We start from the raw sequence: 20,129 nt of genomic DNA on the forward strand, positions 1-20,129 counted from the left end.
GTAAACAGTTTAACCCCCACCTGTTTATATGTTCCTTTCAAATGTTGAAAGGCCACAATGAAGTCTTTCTGGAGCTTTCTCTTCTCCAAGCTAAAAATACCCAGTTCCTTCAGCTTTTCTTTATATGAGTGGTGCTCCAGCCCTCTGATCATCTTAGTGGCCTTTCTCTGGCTCTGCTCCAAGCGTTCAGCATCTTTCTTGTGTTGGGGGCCCCAGGTCTGGACACAGTTCTCCAGATAGGGCCTCACAAGAGCTGAGTAGAGGGGGGGAAATTACCACCTTCTCCCTGCTCACTTTTTTTTTTTTTTTTTTCTTTTTCTTTCTTTTTTTTTTTTTTTTTTTTTTTTTAATGCATCCCAGGATATAGTTGGCTTTTGGCTTTCTGGGCTGCAAGTTCACTACTGGCTAATGTCCAGCTTCCTGACCACCAGGACCCCCAGGTCTCTTTATCATTTGAAAAGTAAAAGAGCAGGAAATATGACTTCTTATGTCTACTTAGATTCCATGTGTTACAAATGTTACCTGATTGTAACCTTGATTGCTGAGGTTAGCTGTTCTGGAGCTGTCCTAGCCAGAATCGCAGCAGCGTGAGGTACAGGGAGGTTCTGGTTGGTTCCTTTATCAGGGGAATCCTGAGCTAACAGAGTAGCCTGGCAGATCTTGAGAGAGCAGCTGACATGGTTTGGGCTTTGCCAGAGCAACAGGTCAGTACCCACACCCTCTGCCTTAGAAAATGTTTCCGGGAGTGCACCCCTAATGCAGTGAGGAGAATGCAGTGCATGCACAGCATGCACAGCAAACTGCAGCAGCAGGTATGGTGACTTGCACAGCAGGCTGCAAAAGTACTGTCCCTCCTCCATTACCTATTGGCAGTCTCCAAGACCACAGATTTGCCATGGTCTCCACCAGGCAATAAGCTCTCTCCATAAAGACTGTGGTAACAGAGGCCCTGCCCAAGAATGTGAGTGTTCAGGTTTCTGACTGCAGGGAGTGTACCTGAGTCCGCTGCTGCCCAGGGAGGGTGACTCAGAATGGTGGCAGAGCTCAATGAGGAGATGGAGAGGTTAAGGATGATCAGGGAGTGTGAGAGGGAGACTGACTGGTAGAATAACTCCCTGGCATATCAAAGAGAAAGTAGCCAGGGAAGATACTCCCCAGAAAGTGATGGACCCCGTGCCCTGTCACTGTTGGGTAGAGATGGGAGATCTGAGAGATAGGGAGAGTTGGAAGACAGTCCCAGCTCAGCATTGTGGCCAAACCCCTTTCCAGCCAACAACACTTCCCCAGGTGCTCCTAAGTAATAGATCTGAGGCACTGAAAATTGAAGTGGGGGTGGGTGAGGGGGCATGGGAAGGTTTGCCTAAGATGTAAGCAAGGGGGTGGCAGTTGATTCTGCATTTCCAGACCCCAGAGTGCCTCATCTCAAGAGTGCCTCTGCTCTCTTATTAGGTCATTGTTGTAGGTGATTCCCTCCTCACGGGAATGGAGGGGCCCCATATTCAGACTGGATCCAACTCAAACGAAGGTATGCTGCCTCCCTGTGGCCCAAGTCAAGGATGTAATCTGAAAGTTCAGATCTGGCTCAACCCTCTGATTACTACTGTTACTGATAGTTCAGGTATGCAGTGATGAAGTGGCTCAGAGAAACCTGTTAATCGGGGCTTTAGGGCAGTTGGTTGATGGAGTGGGAGCACAACCAATATTTTCTTCTTTGCCTTTGGGGCAGCAAGGGACAAGGAGCAGGCTAGGAAAACCCAGGTAATGAAAAAGTGACTGAGAGGCTGGTGCTGCCTCAAGAACTTTGGGTTTTTCAACCATAAGGCAATTTACTCGGCACCTGGTCAAATGGCTGCATATGGATGGTGCTTGTCCCTAAGAAGGAAACAGATCCTAGTCCAAGAGCTAGTGGGGTTCATTGAGAGGGCTCTAAGCTAGGTAGGAAGGGTAAAGGGGGAATCAGATCAGGTTGAGAGGTTGTGGGTTAAAAATGAAGATCAGTCCAGTAAAGGGCATCCAGTCTAGTAGTGGCTGTACAGTACAGGCCACCTGACTGGGGGAGCCTGTCAATGAGGCTTTATTGCTTCAACTCCAGGAGTTGTTAAACTTACAGGTTCTTGTCCTGATGGGGGATTTCAATCATCTGGATATCTGCAGGGATAGCAGCATGCCAGGTGGCAGATAATCTAGGAGATTCCTCTAGTCTTTTGAGGATAACTTCCTAGTCCAGGTACTAGACAGACCGACCTGAGGTAAACCTGGTGCTCACCAATGCAGAGGAGCATTAGAGAGGTTAAGGTGGAGGCACCTAGGGCTGTAGTGCCCTGGTGCAGTTTGTGATCTTGAAGAATGTAGATCTAGTAGAAAGTAGAATCAGGACCCTGAACTTCAGGAGTGCAAAATTCCAGCTGCTGGGGGAACTGCTAGATGGGATCTTCTGGGAAAATGTCCTTAAGCACATAAGAGCAGAAAAGAGATAGCAGTTCTTTTAAGGACATGCTTCTTTGAGCGCAAGCACACTCTGTCCTCCAGCAGAAGAAATCAAGCAGAGGAGGTGGGCGACTAGCATGGCTGAGCAAGGCTTAAACTGAGGGAAAACTGGAGAATGTACAGGAGGTGGAAGCAGGTTTGGGTAGCCTGGGAAGAATACAAGGACGTTGTATGCAGGTGTAGAGAAAAGATCAGGAAAGCCAATGCACAGATGGAGCTGAACTTAACAAAAGAATGTTTAAAAAAAAAAAAAAAAAAAAAAAAAAAAAACACGAGGAGAGTGCTCCCCCCTCTGGTAATAGTGAATGGAGAACTGACTTCCTCAGACAAGGAAAAAGCTGAGGACCACAATAAGTGCTTTGCCTCAGTCCTTACTGGCGGTCAAACTTCCCATGTTTGCCAAGACCCTGCACCTCTATATGGGGGTGAGAGGAGTGAATTCTGACCCACTATAACAATGGAGTAAGTCCAAGACCTCCTCATGAAACTGAATGTATGTAAGTCCACAGGGTTGGGTGATATGCATCACAGGGTTCTAAGAGAGGTGGCTGATGTGGTTGCTGAGCCAATTTCTCCATTGTATTTGAAAATTCCTGGCTAACAGGTGAAATCCCTGGTGACCAGAAAAAGGGAAACATTATTCCTATTTTTAAGAAAGGAAGACCTGGGGAAATACAGGCCACAGAGCCTCACCTCCATACCTGGGAAGATCATGGAGCAGATCCTCCTGGGTACCATGTTAAGGTACAAACAAGATGAAGAGGTAATCTGAGACAGCCAGCACAGCTTCACCAAGGGCAGATGTTGCCTAACCAATCTGATGCCATTGTCTAATGGAGTGATGACATCAGTGGACAGGGGAAGGGCAACGGATGTGTCGTGGTTTTGTAATTTTTGCTATTGGTATTCCACATCATAACATCATGTGGAGCAGACAAGAAGAACTACATGTCCTTTTCACACAGAAAATTTAGCCAATTTCTTGTCAGTAACAGTCCGAATTTCAGAAGGTTTCTATTTTTTGATAGAATGGCAATGACCATTACATTAGTTCAAAGAAATTCAAGCTCCACTGCATAAAAATAATCATCTTGCTGCATCCACATACTTTCAGTTATTGGTACTCAATGTGTAGGTTAGCAGCATGCACCAAGTGTCAAGCCTTACTGAGTTCAGCAAGAATTGAAACTCATTCACTTAGTACAGCTATAATATGATATACTGGTAGTTGCAAGTAAGTAGGGCAATCTTTATAAAGTAAAGGTAAGGAAGACAAGAATACAGAACCATAGTAACAGATAAACCATGACCTGATGAAATTAATGAAACACGGGTTGTTTTATGAGGGGAAAAAATAAAAAAAAAAAAATTAAAAAAAAAAATAAATAAAAATCTGCATGAAGAGTTGTTTGAATATGAAAAGAAAGGTTTTTCCAGTAAGAAAATATCCAGAGAATTAAGAGCCAGTAAAAGCGGTGCTGGTCACTTTGCAGTTTTTTCTATGGAGATAATGAGATACCAGACATAAAAATCCTGCCAGCCAATACATCAGGGCATTCTTAAATACAGAGCAGCAATAAATTCACACTTCCAAACAGCTTGAGGGCCTTGCAATAAGCACTAGTCAAAACATTTCCATGAATGTATCAAAGTTCTTCTGCCTAGGGCTGCACAATATGTGATATTCTAGTTGCAACCCAGTAACAAACAACAATATTCTAATCACATTTCATATTCCTAAAGTGTTCCCATAACTGTGCATTGAAAATATATTTTGAATAGTTTTATCTGGCTTAATATAATTAATATAAGTACTGAAAAAGAGAAGAAGCCACTCATCTAGCAAATGTTTCTGTGATATAAACTTCCACTCAAGATGTTACTGTGTGCCCAAAAAGACAGAAGCAGCAAGCATTAAACTGAAAAAAAAAAAAAACCAAAAAAAAAAAAAACTCTTTTCTAATATATTTTAAACAATACTTTTGAAATCATAAACAAGAAAAAGATGGATTTCAGGGAAAACAAACAAACAAACCAACAGTGACAGCTTTTGCAAAGCAAATAATTCTTGTATATCCTAGTAGAATGGGTATATATAATAATTCATTTATTCTTCATTTTCAGTTACTATATACAAATAGTTTGTATTCCTAAGGCACATGAGAGATATTGTTTAGGTCTCTGTCTGTAAAGGAAATGGTTGATCACAGCCTGAAGCCGGGAGCACAGGTGAAAGTAATTCAGCCATTTAAGGGTTGACCACCACTAAGGTAGCATCACTTTCAGGAGATTGCTTCTTTGTGGAGTTCTTTGGTGAGCACCCTTTCTTGACTGAAGGCATGAGAGTTGGTGAGTCCTTTTCCTTAGATAACCCTTGGCTATCTATTCCAACTATACTCAAATTATTCCAACTGTACATAAAACCGTACAACACTACACTCATATTATTTCCAATGTACAATTGGCGAGCCAGACAGGAGCCATGACCATAATGTCCTTCTTATGGAATATGTACAAGCAGGTCAAGGGAGAGAATATCACCCTATTAGGGGAAAAAAAAAAAAAAAAAAAAAAGATCCCAGGGCAGATCCCAGGATTTATGGGGTCCCCCTATTATCAAATTGCTAGAATAATCAAACAATGGGGTCCATTGTGTATTGTGGGAAATTTTTCTCTGCATTCCGCCTTGTAGAATATTTTGAAGGTTTAAATAATGATGCCTTGATTACAAAGGAAAGACAGTTAGACGTTTCTATAGCGGCATGGCCATTATTAACTGCTTTAAATCATGCAGAAATTAGATCAAATGCATTAGAGAGTGAAAATCAATTATTAAAAGATCACATTGGAAAACTGAAACAAGAGCTCAGTATATTAACAGGGTAAAGACCTTTACTACATTTTCCTATCCCTCAGATCCGTAATGTTTCAATAGACAATAACCAGGTATCTGAAACAATGGATCTGGTTAAACAAGAAGATAAAATCGTTAAGGCAGACTTAGAAGAACATCTTGGAACAGATCAGTTACAACTCCATCCTATTATAACACAAAAAACAAAGAAAGTCCAAGATAGATCAGCAGGGGTACCCCCTGATCAATGGCCCCCTACTGAAACACACTTCCATGTCACAGCCTGACCATACATGGCCACAGAGTTAATGGATTTGGTACAATGATTCTGACAAAGACCCAGGGAAAATGTACCAATATCATGGTTTTGTAATGTTGCTGTCAGTATTCCATATCATGTGCAGTATGGATCATTAAAAGGTTCAGTTCCATGGAATAACAACATCCCAAATACTCAGCTCTCAGAAGAAAACTACATTTCCCAGAGAACTTCATGGCCAGAGATAAGTCAGGGGAGGAGGACATATATAATCTCACTCCCAGGCTGAAGAATCTCTCTCTCAGACTCTCGGAGAGCGGGAAGTGTTCCAGCCGTATCGCCTAGAGTTCACAGTAGGCCTCTCGGTTTTCGGGGACTCTCTCTCCCTCTGTTTTGTTGGATTTATTAGCCTCAATCATATTATATTGTATTGTATTATCTTGTATTCCAATATCATATTTAGTAAAATAAGTTGACTCCACCTCTCCCATTTAAGGGCTGACCACTCAATTTGGTGAGCCTCAACATAGGCAAGCACACTTTTTTTGACTAAAGGCATTAGAGTTGGTGAGTCTGAATAGTGAAAAAGGGCGCCATAGTAGATGAAAGTGGAACACTTTGCTACAGAAAGGGAAAAGGGGCCTCACTAAGGCAAAGGGTAGTTACAGATAGATAGTTTATGTTAAGGGGGGGCAGAGAGAGGGGGAATTGCAGACACTAAGTTTGAGAAAACAAGGGGATGAAGGCCGTGAAGATAAGAGAGGAACAGCCCAAGAACAGTGTGGTGATTAGATGTCCACAGAGCAAGCTGGAACCAGTTTGGGGGGTGCGCCTCCCGCAGGGTCGAAAGTTTACAGCAAGGAAGATGATGAGCCTTCATGAGGAAGATGATGAGCCTTCTTCCCATGACCACCCCCACGACTCACTACGCATGCGCAAGGGGGGAGGGACTGCATGCTAATGGGGTCTCAGGAATATAATGAATATGTATCCAAATTCCTGCAAACTATTGATTATCACAGTATCGTGCAAGTTGGAAGGGACCTTAGAGATCATCGAGTCCAACTCCCGGGATTCGAGCCTTCTGTGTAGCAGAGCGGCACTTCTACCACTTGCGCCACAGGGGGGATTCAAACCCAGGCCTCCGGTGTTGCAAGCGGCACTTCTACCACTGCACCACCAGGGCACACATTAATTCAGCCTATATCTGTTGCACACTTTCTCCTAATGGTGAGCAAGCGAGGTGAAGCTATCCCCCTTGCACCAGGGTGTACGCGCATCACTCATTAAACATACCTGCTTTATAACTACTTTGTGGTTATGGAGTTTGATTCCACAAGTCAAGTCCTTTTCCTTAGATACCCTTTGGCTATCTATTCCAACTGTACATTATACTTGTATTATTTGAACCGTACAACACTATGCTTGTATTATTTCCACCATACACTGTCTCAAAGCTTGCTGTGAGAGACTATGTATGACTCTGTTTTAGAGTCATTTGGCACTTTGTCTCAAGGCTCACACAAAAGCCCACAGTCATTTCATGTCTTGCCAGTCCCATCTACACCTATGCATGATTGCCAGGGGCAATGAAGGTAACCAGAAAGAAAAAACAGTTCTGATGGGGTCCAAGCAACCTTCTGGACTCAGGTCTCAGAGGAGACTGACCATCTGAGAGGGAATACATATGCTGCACATACTAACATGAGCTGTTACCTAGGAATCCAAGACTTTTTTTTGCATTGTTGACTCTTCAAACAAAGGGCTTGAGAAAGACAGAGAATCCTCCTCACTCACACCAATAGAATCCACAGAAATGACTACCTCTTGCTTTCTGTAAAGAACCCTTGCTTGTATTTCTTACATTTTTACTATTTACTGTGTTATTCATTATCGTACCTACTTCAGTATTAAGAACTGCTGAAATTCACATTTCTGTTTTCATTTTTTTTCCTCCTTTGTTTTCTCCTTTACTTTTGTCTGGAAACAACTATGCTCAGGTATGGAACTCAGAAAATAGCCTTTGATTTATACCTTACTCTCACAGACAAAAATTGAAAAAAGCAAATTCAAAGGGAATGATAAAGTACTATTTCTAAGCATATTCTATATTTTCTGGATTACTGCAGTCACTACACACCCATGAAGAATATGAATTTATGAGTTTAAACTTCCTGTGCTGGCTACGCTTGTCTCATGGAGTCTGCCTTACAGAGCCATTTTGTACAACATAAAAAAAGAAAAACAAAATTCCTCACTGCTCCATTTCCACACAAGGGAGGTCTGTCTCCTTGTAACGCTACTACAATAGTCCAGAAACCTTTCCTCATGCTCAGGCACCTTCCCTGTCTTTGCAACTTGTTAACAGTTAATAAGTACAATACATTCAAGATTAAACAGAGGTGCAAATATCACTTTATAAAAATAAAATTCCATTTAGGAAAGTTAAAGTCAATACTCTAGTGATGTGGGGCTTTTTTGTTTGTGGTTTGTTTGTGGGTTGTTGGGGTTTTTTTTGGTTTTTTGGGTTTTTTTTTTTGTGATGATCTGGGATAACTTGCAATTTTTACCCTATTCTAAAGATGCAGGACACTCACAGCAGCTGTATTCCATCAATTAGCTCACCAAGCAAATACAAACACAAAATACAGATTTCGGCACAACTCATCACATGCTGCCATATGTTATAATGAAGTTCTGTAGAATGCCAATAATATTCCCTGAATTCACTGAACATTTCTAATTGCTAATAAAAGAAATAAATGAAATATTTTCTTACAGAAATACTGACAGCTTTCCTGTAAGAAGATACAATATAAGAAGAAATCTCTATAGAAAGTCCTCTGAAATGTTATCTGTTTCAGAAACAGTCACAGCTCGGACAAAAATCACCAAGCCACATATTACTGAAAGATCTTCCCTTCCAGGTATTAAGAACAGACCATTCCTCAGCCTCACTGTCCTGCTTTATGTATCTCTCAGACAGTCAGCTTCATAGTCCCATTCCCTTGAGAGAAATTCATGATTTCAATAGTAGTTCTTTAAGAAGACTTTTCTAAGATAATACAAACACTAAAGCCTACAGGTATTTTACATACATAGGAGCCCTTGAAAGCAAAACTTTTTAGATTCATCAAGTTTAAGTACAAGCTTAATTTCCTCCCCCGATGAACCAGATCCATACAGCCCATTCCTAAAGAATCTAAAACAGTACCCTATGTTTTCCTCTTCACTCCTGCTTCCACTCATCCCCACATTTTCATTTTCAGAATCCAGTGTGCCTCAAAGAGAATGCTTCTCCAATGAGTTTCAATTCTCTACTAAAAGTCTGCGTATACACAATATAAGGAAAGTTTCTGTTACACAAACAAAACCATTGACCTCACACTGCATTTTTAATGTTCATTTTTAATAGACCATAGTAAAATAAGATCTGACTAAAACAATCCTAAAGAATAACAAAATTAAAGCTTGTCTGATTTGACAGTACTCCTCCAATGAAACATAGTTAATTCAGTTGGGTTTTAGAATATAGTATTTTGTTCTCAAAGTATACTTTATGAAAAGACAATCCATCTACTTGAACTACTTTGAGAACAGACATCAAATAATGCTATCTTTTTTGTCAGCAAAATAGAAGGCAACTGTTTTGAGAAAGAAGCAAATTAGAGGCTTATCTGTGAAAATATAAAACAGGACCAAATTATATGCTGCTCTCCAAAATTACTATAGCATATAGATTCCTGTAGCTTCAATATGGAAAACACCACATATATTAGGAATACCTTCTTCCCTAGCATACTCACAAAGAACAAGCTACCTCTCAAAAAAAATCTTACAGCAGAGTTTTCAGAACTATTTCTGTGTCTCACTTTTATCCTACATAAACTGAAACAGAGGCAAACAAAGAAGCAAAATGTGAAAGACCCACTGCGGAATGCAGTTCACCAGGAAGCATTGCTATGAATCTTTAATAGCTACTATAACCCCAAATAAGACATTGCTGAGTCCTAGGCAGGACTCTTGGCTACAACTACAACTTGAATTACTACATTTTGAGAAAAGTATTGTTCTGTGTCCTCACAAATACAAAACTAATGAACTATAAAACTATATAAATCCTAGAAATGCAATCAATCAACATCATCACAGCACAGAGTTTCATTGCACATCAGTGACTTACCCAGATATTTCCATCCTGATGGTAAGGCTTCCAATTTCTCCCTGTATCACTACAGAGCATCCGGTACTGGGTAACCCAGTCAGAACTGCTATACCTGCCTTGAGTTGCGATAGCACTGATCTGCTTCCTATTACCAAAATCCACCTGCAGCCACTGATAATGATTACTGTCTGATGGAGACCATCCTCCTGCACCTGTTGGTTTGAAACAGAAGAGAGATGTAGACCTCTGACACTTACTTTGAAGGGAACATATTGTGAAGATGTTGATTGCTGGAAGGCAGACCAATCGTGAGATGTATAACACACAAAAAAAAGCATACAAAATAAATATGATTGCTTTTTAAAAACAACAACAACAACAACAACAACAACAACAACAAAAACTCATCTTTAGAATATATTCAAATGCATTAACTCTGTTGACTTAAATGTTTTATGAAGTAGTTATAATGATATAATGGACTTCTTGCTGGTGACTCAGTGTCTGTATGCTGTCTTAATTTCACTTCATTAGTTTTTGCCCCGTAATAGCTGTTCAGAGACTGACTAATTTGCCATGAAATCCTTTCTTACAGTCAATTCATACAAACCAGTAATACTCTGTGAATCTCATAAGCACTTGCAACAGCATTTCACATGAGATAATACAGATAAAAAGGAAGATATCTTCACACTTTGCAACAGAGTACAAAGTGAAATAACTAGCAGTTGTTGGCAATTTGGTATTTGGTCTCAGTCTGCTGGGAGTACGAGCTGTCACAGAGAACACTAAAAGATATCACAAAGAAAATTGATTGTTCTTCCAGAGTCTACAAATTAAACTAATTGTAATTCCATTGACTCTTGTGAATAGACATATAAATATGATGGGAAGATCAGAACTATAGATATCCCATGGGCTAGGGTGTTAGAAGGTAAGGGGGTCTATGAGAGCTGGTCAGCATTTCAGCAGCTCTTCTTCCAAGCTCAGGATCAGTGCGTCCCTGTGTGCAAGAAATTGGGAAAGGGTGGCAGGAGACCTGCATGAATAAGCAAGGAGCACATGTGCAGATTTAAAGGGAAGAAGAAGGTCCATGAAATGTGGAAAAAGAGTTTGACCATCTCGGAAGTGTATAGAAATGTTGTCAGGGCCTGCAGGGATGCGATAAGGAAGGCTAAAGCCCACCTGGAATTGAATCTGGCAAAAGTGATAAAGGATAATAAAAAGGGCTTTTAAAAGTATGTTAACAGTGAAAGGAAGACTAGGGAGAATGTAGGTCCCCAAGTAAGTGAGGGGAGTGTTCTGGTAATGGGGGATGCTGAGAATGTGGAGATACTGAATGCCTTCTTTGCTTCTGTCTTCAGTGGAAAAGCTCTCCCTCAGGAATCCCAGACCCCGGAGGCTAGTGAGAGCATCTGGGGATGCTTTAGTCAGGGAAGACGTGGTCCACGAGTGCCTAGGCAGCACCAATGTTCATAAATCCATGGGACCTGATGGGGTGCATCCACGGGAGCCAAGGGAGCTGGCGGAGGTGATTGCTGAACTGCTCTCTATCATCTCTGAGAGGTCTTGGAGAATGGGGGAGGTGCCTGAAGACTGGAGGATAGCCAGTGTCACTCCAGTCTTCAAAAACTACAAGAAGGAAGATCCAGGTAATTACAGGCCAGTCAGCCTGACCTCTGTCCCTGGAAAGGTGATGGAACAGCTTGTGCTGGATGCCATGTCCAGACAATTGGAAGAAAAGGAAGTTATCAGGAGTAGTCAGCATGGGTTCACCAAGGGGAGTTCATGCTCAACCAACCTGGTAGCATTCTATGACATTGCCACTGGCTGGGTGGATGGGGGAGGGAGGTCAATATAGTCTACCTTGGTTTCAGCATGACATTTGATACTGTCTCCCATGACATCTGCCATGGTTTTGTAATATTGCTGTCAATATTCCACATCATAACATCATGTGCAGTATGGATCATTAAAAAGTTCATACTACAGTTCCGTGTAATACTCATCTCTCAGAAGAAAACTACGTATCCTAGAGGACTTCGCAGTCAGAGATAAGTCACGGGAGGAGGACATATATAAAATCTCACTCCCAGGCTGGAGCTCTCTCTCTTGGACTCTCAGAGAGTGGGAAGAATTCCAGCCGTGTTGCCTAGAGTTCACAGTAGGCCTCTCAGTTTTTGGAGATTCTCTCTCTATTTTGTTCGGTGTATTAGCCTCAATCATATTGTATTATATTGTGTTATCTTGTATTCTGATATCATATTTAGTAAAATAAGTTTTCCTCCTTAGATTGCCACCACTGTTCTCTTTTCCCATTCCCCTTTTCCCTTCCCTTTTTGGCTGGGGACCCTACGGGGTGGCTGCCCCTGTCATGGGCACGGGTAGATCTAGGTAACTCATAACAACATCCTTATAACAAAGCTGAGGAAGTGTGGGATAGATGAGTGGACAGTGAGGTGGGTTGAGAACTGGCTGACTGGCAGAGCACAGAGGGTCATCATTGATGGTGCAGAGTCCTGTTGGATACCTGTAACTAGCGGTGTTCCCCAGGAGTCAGTGCTTGGTCTGGTCTTGTTCAACATCTTCATCAACGACCTTGATGAGGGGATAGTAACCACCCTCAGCAAGTTTGCTGATGATATGAAGTTGGGAGGATTGGCTGACACGCCTGAAGGCTGTGCTGCCATTCAGCGAGACCTGGACAGGCTGGAGAGCTAGGCAGTGAGAAACTGGATGAGGTTTAACAAAAGTAAGTGCAGAGTCTTGCACCTAGGGAGGAATAATTGCATGTACCAGTACAGGTTGGGGGATGACCTGCTGGAGAGGAGTTCTGCTGAGAGGGACCTGGATGGATGACAGGTTGGCCATGAGCCAGTAGTGTGCCCCTGTGGTCATAAAGGCCAATGGCATTCTGGGGTACATTAAAAAAAGTATGGCCAGCAGGTCCAGGGAAGTAATCCTGCCCCTCTACTCGGCCCTGGTAAGGCCTCATTTGGAGTAATGTGTCCAGTTCTGGACTCCCCAGTATAAAAAAGACAGGGTTCTCTTGGAAAGAGTCCAGTGGATGGCCACAAAGATGGTGAAGAATGGCTAAGTGAACTGGGTCTATTTAGCTTCAAGAAAAGAAGACTGAGAGGGGACCTGATCCAGGTCTATAAATATCTGAGATGTGGGGGGCAAAGTGCTGAGGCCAGACTCTTTTCAGCAGTGTGGAGACAGAACAATGGGAAACAGACAGAAACTGGAGCATAGAATCACAGAATCACAGAACTGTAGGGGTTGGAAGGGACATCTAGAGATCATCGAGCCCAACCCCCCTGCCAAAGCAGGCTCCCTACACCACGTTGCACAGGTAGGAGTCCAGGCGGGTCTTGAATATCTCCAGAGAAGGAGACTCCACCACCTCCCTGGGCAGCCTGTTCCAGTGCTCCGTCACCCTCACTGTAAAGAAGTTCTTGCATACATTTGTGCGGAACTTTCTATGCTGAAGTTTCCCCTAGTCCTGTCCCCATGCACTACTGAAAACAGACCAGCCTCGCCACTATGGATCCCACTCTTCAGGTATTTATAAACCTGGATCAAGTCCCCTCTCAGCCTTCTTTTCTCAAGGCTAAACAGACCCAGTTCCCTAAGTCTCTCCTCATAGGGGAGATGCTCCAGGCCCTTCACCATCTGTGTGGCCCTCCACTGGACTCTTTCCAAGAGATCCCTGTCTTTTTTGTACTGGGGAGCCCAGAACTGGACACAGTATTCCAGATGAGGCCTCACCAGGGCAGAATAGAGGGGGAGGATCATCGCCCTCAACCTGCTGGCTACGCTCTTTTTAATGCACCCCAGTATGCCATTGGCCTTTTTGGCTACAAGGGCACACTGCTGGCTCATGGCCAACCTGTCGTCCACCAGGACGCCCAGGTCCCTCTCAGCAGAGCTCCTCTCCAGCAGGTCATCCCCCAGCCTGTACTGGTACATGCAATTATTTCTACCTAGGTGCAAGACTCTACACTTGCTTTTGTTAAACCTCATCCGGTTTCTTACTGCCCAGCTCTCCAGCCTGTCCAGGTCTCGCTGAATGGCAGCACAGCCTTCAGGCGTGTCAGCCGATCCTCCCAACTTCATATCATCATCAGACTTGCTGAGGGTGGTCACTATCCCCTCATCAAGGTTGCTGATGAAGATGTTGAACAAGACTGGACCCAGTACAGACCCCTGGGGGATGCCGCTAGTCACAGGCCTCCAGCCAGACACCGCACCGCCAACGACAACCCTCTGCACTCTGCCAGTCAGCCTATTCTTGATCCACTTCACCGTCCACTCATCTATCCCATACTTCCTCAGCTTTGCTATAAGGATGTCATGGGGGACCGTATCGAAAGCCTTACTGAAATCAAGGTAGACTACATCTACCGCTCTCCCCCTGTCCACCCAGCTAGTGACATCTTCATAAAAGGCCACCAGGTTGGTCGAGCACAACCTCCCCTTGGTGAACCCATGCTGAGTACTCCTGATAACCTCCTTTACTCCCAGTTGCCTGGAGATGGCATCCAGCACAAGCTGTTCCATCACCTTCCCTGGGACAGAGGTGAGGCTGACTGGCCTATAATTACCTGGGTCATCCTTCTTGCCCTTTTTGAAGACCGAGGTGACATTGGCCATCCTCCAGTCTCCAGGCACCTCCCCAGTTCTCCAAGACCTCTGAAAAATTACAGAGAGCGGCTTAGCAATAACCTCTGCCAGCTCTCTCAGCACCCGCGGGTGCACCCCATCAGGTCCCATGGATTTATGGACATTAATGTTTCCTAAGCACTCACGAACCACCTCTTCCCTGACTAAAGGGAAATCTCCCATTCCCCAGATTCTCTCATCAACCACCAGGGTCTGGGATTCCTGGGGGAGAGCCCTTTCACTAAAGACAGAGGCAAAGAAGGCATTCAGTATTTCCGCCTTCTCAGCATCCCCCGTTACCAGAACACCCCCCTCACTTAGTATGGGGCCCACATTCTCCCTAGCCTTCCTTTTGCTGTTAATGTACTTAAAAAACCCCTTTTTATTATCCTTTATCTCCTTAGCTAGATTCAGCTCCAGGTGGGCTTTAGCCTTCCTGGTCGCATCTCGGCAGTCCCTGACTACATTCTTCTATTGTTCCCAAGTGGCCAGACCCTTTTTCCACATATCGTGTACTTTCTTCTTTCTGCGGAGTTTGCACATGAGTTCCTTACTCATCCACGCAGGTCTCCTGGCACCTTTTCCCGACTTCTTAGTTACAGGGACGCACTGGTCCTGAGCCTGGAAGAGGAGCCGTTTGAATGCTAGCCAGCTCTCACAGGCCCCCTTGCCTTCTAGCACCCTGGCCCACGGGATAGCCCCAAGTAGGTCCCGGAGGAGATCAAAGTTGGCTCTCCTGAAGTCCAGTGTAGCAATCTGTCATGGTTTTGTGCTGTCAATATTCTACATCATGACACCATGTGCGGTATGAATCATTAACTGAGGGTACAAATAGTGGTAAACTGTTTCAGCCTGGTGACGCCCGGTCTTGTCTGGTCTCGGAAGCTCAGCAGGGTCGGGCCTTGTTAGTACTTGGATGGGAGACTTCCTGGGAGTACCGGGTGCTGTAGGCTTAAAACAGTTTACCACTATTTGTACCCTCAGTTAATGATTCATACCGCACATGATGTCATGATGTAGAATATTGACAGCACAAAACCATGACACAATCCTACTTTTTGTTTTGCTTCCTCCACTCAGGATCTCAAACTCCACCATCTCATGGTCGCTACAACCCAAGCTACCTCCAACTTTTACTTCCTTAACAAGTCCTTCCTTGTTGGTGAGAATAAGGTCCAGCAGTACCCCACCCCGCGTCAGTACCTCGACCATCTGCATCAGAAAGTTATCTTCAACACACTGCAAGAATTGTCTGGACCGCGCATGCTTGGCCATGTTGATCGTCCAGCAAATATCTGGATAATTGAAATACCCCAAAAGTACCAGCACCCGGGAGCGTGATGCTACTTCCAGTAGCCTCATCAACCTCCTCCTCCTGATCAGGAGGCCTGTAGTACACACCCACTACAGTGTCCCCCTTACCAGCCTGGCCCTTGATTCTCACCCACAAGCTCTCGACTGCTACATCACTCTCCCCCAGGTGGAGTTCAATACATTCTAGCTGCTCTCTCACATAAAGAGCAACTCCACCACCCCGCCTTGCTAGCCGATCTTTCCTAAAAAGGACATAGCCCTCCATGACAACATTCCAGTCATGCGAGCTGTCCCACCGCGTCTCCATGATCGCAATGAGATCATAGCCACGCGACCGTACACAAAACTCCAATTCTTCCTGTTTATTTCCCATGCTTCGCGCATTAGTATACAGGCACTTGAGAGAAGGAGCATCTCCCCACCCCTCTCCATGCCTTTGAACCCCTTTGTCAGCACCCAACAAGCTCTGCTTTAAGCCTTGAACTGCCGCCTCAGACCCAGCGGCCCTCATTTTGTCCCCTTCCCCCTTCCTACCTAGTTTAAACACCTGTCAATAAGTCCTGACAGTTCCTTGGCTAGAACCCTCCTACCCCTTGGAGATAGGCCGCTTCTGTCTGCAGCCGTCATGCCAGGAGCCGAGTAAATTCTCCCATGATCAAAAAAACGAAAACTCCTATGTCTGCACCAACTCCTTAGCCATTTGTTTAAGAGGTGGCTTTTTAGGCCCAACTCAGTATCCGTCACTGAAGGTACAGATGCAATAACCACTTGCACACCTGTACCTTCAACTACCCTCCCCAGTCTCCTGAAGTCATCTTTAATGACCTTCAGGTTTTTCCTACCGACTTCCTCACTGCCAGCCTGAACTATCAGCAGGGGATAGTAGTCAGAAGGATGGATCAGTCTGGGAAGTATCATAGTATCATAGTATCGTGCAAGTTGGAAGGGACCTTAGAGATCATCGAGTCCAACTCCCGGGTTTCGAGCCCCCTGTGTAGCGAAGCGGCACTTCTACCCCTGCGCCACAGGGGGGGGATTCGAACCCGGGCCCTCCAGTGCCGCAGGCAGCAGCTTATACCACTGCACCACTGAGGGCACACTAAGTCTCCCAGCAATGTCCCTGACTCGCGCCCCAGAGAAGGCAGCACACTTCTCTGTGGGTAGGGTCGGGCCGGCATATAGGGCCTTCTGTTCCTCGCAGAAGGGAGTCACCTATGACAACTACCCTTCTATCCTTTCTTGTGGAGGAAGTCTTGAGGTGTGGGTGTGACCGCTTACCCTGAGGCATAGGAAGTTTCGCACGAATGTGTGCAAGAACTTCTTTACAGTGAGGGTGACGGAGCACTGTAACAGGCTGCCCAGGAGGGTTGTGGGGTCTCCTTCTCTGGAGAGATTCTAGACCTGCCTGCACACTGAGCTGTGTGACCTGGTGTAGGGTACCTGGCTTGGATTGGACTTGATGATCTCTGAAGGTCTCTTCCAACCCCTATGATTCTGTGATTCTGTGATTCTCTGAAGACAACTGATGATCAGTTTCTGACTAAAGTTCATGTTCTCTCGTGGGCCAGTGCTCAGTGGTGTTACAGGAGGAACGCAGTTGTTTGGTGTAGCGCCTAATGTTCCATCAGTCCCACATGGGCCATCACCAGGTGTCGTGCTTGACCTCACAGTGACACTGGAATGCTTCAATAGCATTTTGCTACTTCCAGTGATCCTACAGACTCAAAAAACTCAGGGAGAATAGCACAGATGTTTCAGGGGTACCAGGAGGGGAAGGTCTGCCCTCCAGGGCAAGATACAGGCTGTATTCCTATCCTGGATTAACACTACAGCTTGCACTGGGGTATGCCCTGGCTGCCTGTACCACACCCTTTGGTCAGATATCTGCGGCTACGTAACTACAACAGGCACCAGAGGGGAAGTCTTGATCTGCCATAGCGACATGATAGGGGACCTCTTAGCAATGAAGACTGGAGTGTTGCCCCCAATGTCACTAGGCCATGTACCAATTACTAGAGGCACTACTGATCCTCCGACCTCCAATAATCTCCCCCAAGGTGCAAGTAGGCCACACCACTTTGGTTCTACCTGCACCTTCCAAGGCTATTTTATTCTATGGGTACCTGGTTCTAGATTCTCAGGAGCACAGAGCAGAAGGTTATTTTTATTGCCAATTTGGAGTGTAACCTGATTAGCAGTGCCCATAGTTTGGATCCTAAGCAGGGTGGCTCATGTCATCTGTAGCATTTTCAGGGCATTGGGTCTGCCATTTCTAAGCCTTTAATTCAGGTCCTGCAGGGTTTCATAGAATCATTTTGTCCACCCCTGCAGAGACTGAGCGTCTGACTTCAGGGCAGCCTTAAGAACACCTTTATAGTGTTCAATAAAGCCTGGCCCTGTCAGACTATATGGCAGGTGGAATCTCCATTCAATGTTGTTTTCTTCTGCCCAACATTTTATTATTGCACTGGTAAAATAAGTGTCTTGGACACTCTCAGTGATTTGAGGTGTCCCATAGGCAGCCATCAACTTGGTAAGTGCCTTGATGGCATATGCATGGTTTACTCTCAGCACTGGATAGGCCTGCATTAACCCACTTGCAGTGTTGACACAGGTCAGGGCATATCTCACTCCCTCAGACAGACGGAGGGGCCCAACATATTCAGTCTGCCATCACTGGAAAGGATTGTGTCCTCTAGCAAGATGGGATGTTGCTCGGTCTCATGTTAGAGAGATATCTGTGCAGATGTTTAGGATACCATCACCAGGTTCCTTGGTTATAACCATCCACATGGCTTGCAGTTCTGTCTATTGGCTACACTGACCATCCCCCTCTTCAAACCAGATTGTTTCAGTCAAGGGATGGTATGTTATTGCTCTCCACTAGCTTGGGACACCATTGCTGGACCCATCTGTGTACCAGGCATCTTCAGGAATGGGATAGTTCCTCTCCTGAATGGTATTCTTTTGTGGTGAGGTAACCAGTGTTTCTTTTGATACATCACTGCAATACATCACTGGGCCTAAGATTTCTAGAGTTTTTCTTTCAGTGATAATGAAGACAGACTACTCCTCTGGCTGAGACAGACGACCCATTGTGCTTGGGCCACCCCTGTCATAGGAAGATCACGTCAGTACATTATGGCAATATGTTGGTGAATGTACTTCATCTGTGGCAGGACTTGAAAGGTCCACTGCATGCCTCTCCACGTAAATGCAAACTGGCTTTGCAATTCTTCAGCAATTGGAATACTGAAGATTGCATTTGCCAAGTCTAGGACACAATGGTAGTTTTTTATCTCCCTAGTCAGTGTGTCCATTAATGAGGCACTATTGGGTACGGCTGCATGAACAGGCAGCGTGACCTTATTTAATTCTCTATAATCCACTGTCATTCTCCAAGAGCCATCTGACTTTCACACTGGTTGTATGGGTGAATTATATGGACTATGTGCAGGTTTTATAATCCCAGCTTTTCCTAATTCCTGCACAGTCCCTGATATCTCATCTTGCCTGCATGGGAGTCTGTACTGTCTTACTTTAGTAATCCAGCCTGGTTCCAGAAGGTGAATAGGCTCATGCTTCACATGGCCTCTCCATATTGCCTGCACCACCTGGACACTAACACACCTCTGTTGAAGTCTGAACTGTCCTACAGTTGTCTGGAAAGCCAGATCCCCTAAAATGTCTTTGCCAAAGATGTACTCTGGGACTGGGGCAATAGACAATTTACACTCCCAGGGAAGGAGATGTCCAACCCCCAGTTTCAACCATGTCTAGGTAACTGGAATTGTCTGTCCCCCAAAGCAACTAATCATCACTCTTTCTCCACTAAATTTAGTCAGATCTCCATAAATAATTGATGCTTCCACACCTGTGTCAACCAACACCATACCCTTTGTATGTTCTTTCCAGGATCAAAAATTTTTAGTTCAACATAGGGCCTCCCATCCTGCCTTTTGGCCCTAGTTATTACAGGAGGACTGACATGCCCTGCCACGCAAGTAACTGTTCAATTGTCACTTCTTTTTCCTCAGATGGTTCAGGCACATTGGCCCAGGTCACCTGAGGAGGTTTTTTCCTTTTCCTGGGAAATAGGACGCCTTTCAAGTTCCATGTTGCTGTTGGTAGTTTGTCAATAGTTCTCACCCCAGGCTTTGTGGGGTGATTTTGAAATTTTTGATTGTCCCTCAACTGCCTCCATAGCTGGAGGAGGACATGATCTGGCTGGTGATCGATTTTTGCCAATTGAACCCCATCCCAGATTAAGTCATTAAACTTTTTTTTTCGGGACATTCATATGGATCCCAGTTGAGGAGTCTGTGGGGTGGTTCTCCTGGTTTTAGTTATGGGGAGAACCTCTATTCCTTCCAATGCTTGGATAT

At 44.6% G+C, this 20,129-nt stretch overlaps 1 protein-coding gene across 3 annotated transcripts in view; it reads right to left on the bottom strand.

Annotated features, from left to right (window-relative positions):
* Window positions 1-20,129, bottom strand: part of CNTNAP2 (contactin associated protein 2) — a 624,497-nt gene that overhangs the window by 401,538 nt on the left and 202,830 nt on the right. For all 3 annotated transcript variants that reach the window (XM_072329823.1, XM_072329822.1, XM_072329821.1), the window contains exon 3: window positions 9,784-9,977. In XM_072329823.1, the coding sequence (XP_072185924.1) occupies window positions 9,784-9,977 (194 nt within the window). The remainder of the gene's footprint in view (window positions 1-9,783; window positions 9,978-20,129) is intronic.

Source organism: Excalfactoria chinensis, chromosome 2 (genome assembly GCF_039878825.1).
Source record: "Excalfactoria chinensis isolate bCotChi1 chromosome 2, bCotChi1.hap2, whole genome shotgun sequence".
In the NCBI taxonomy this organism is placed as follows: domain Eukaryota; kingdom Metazoa; phylum Chordata; class Aves; order Galliformes; family Phasianidae; genus Excalfactoria; species Excalfactoria chinensis.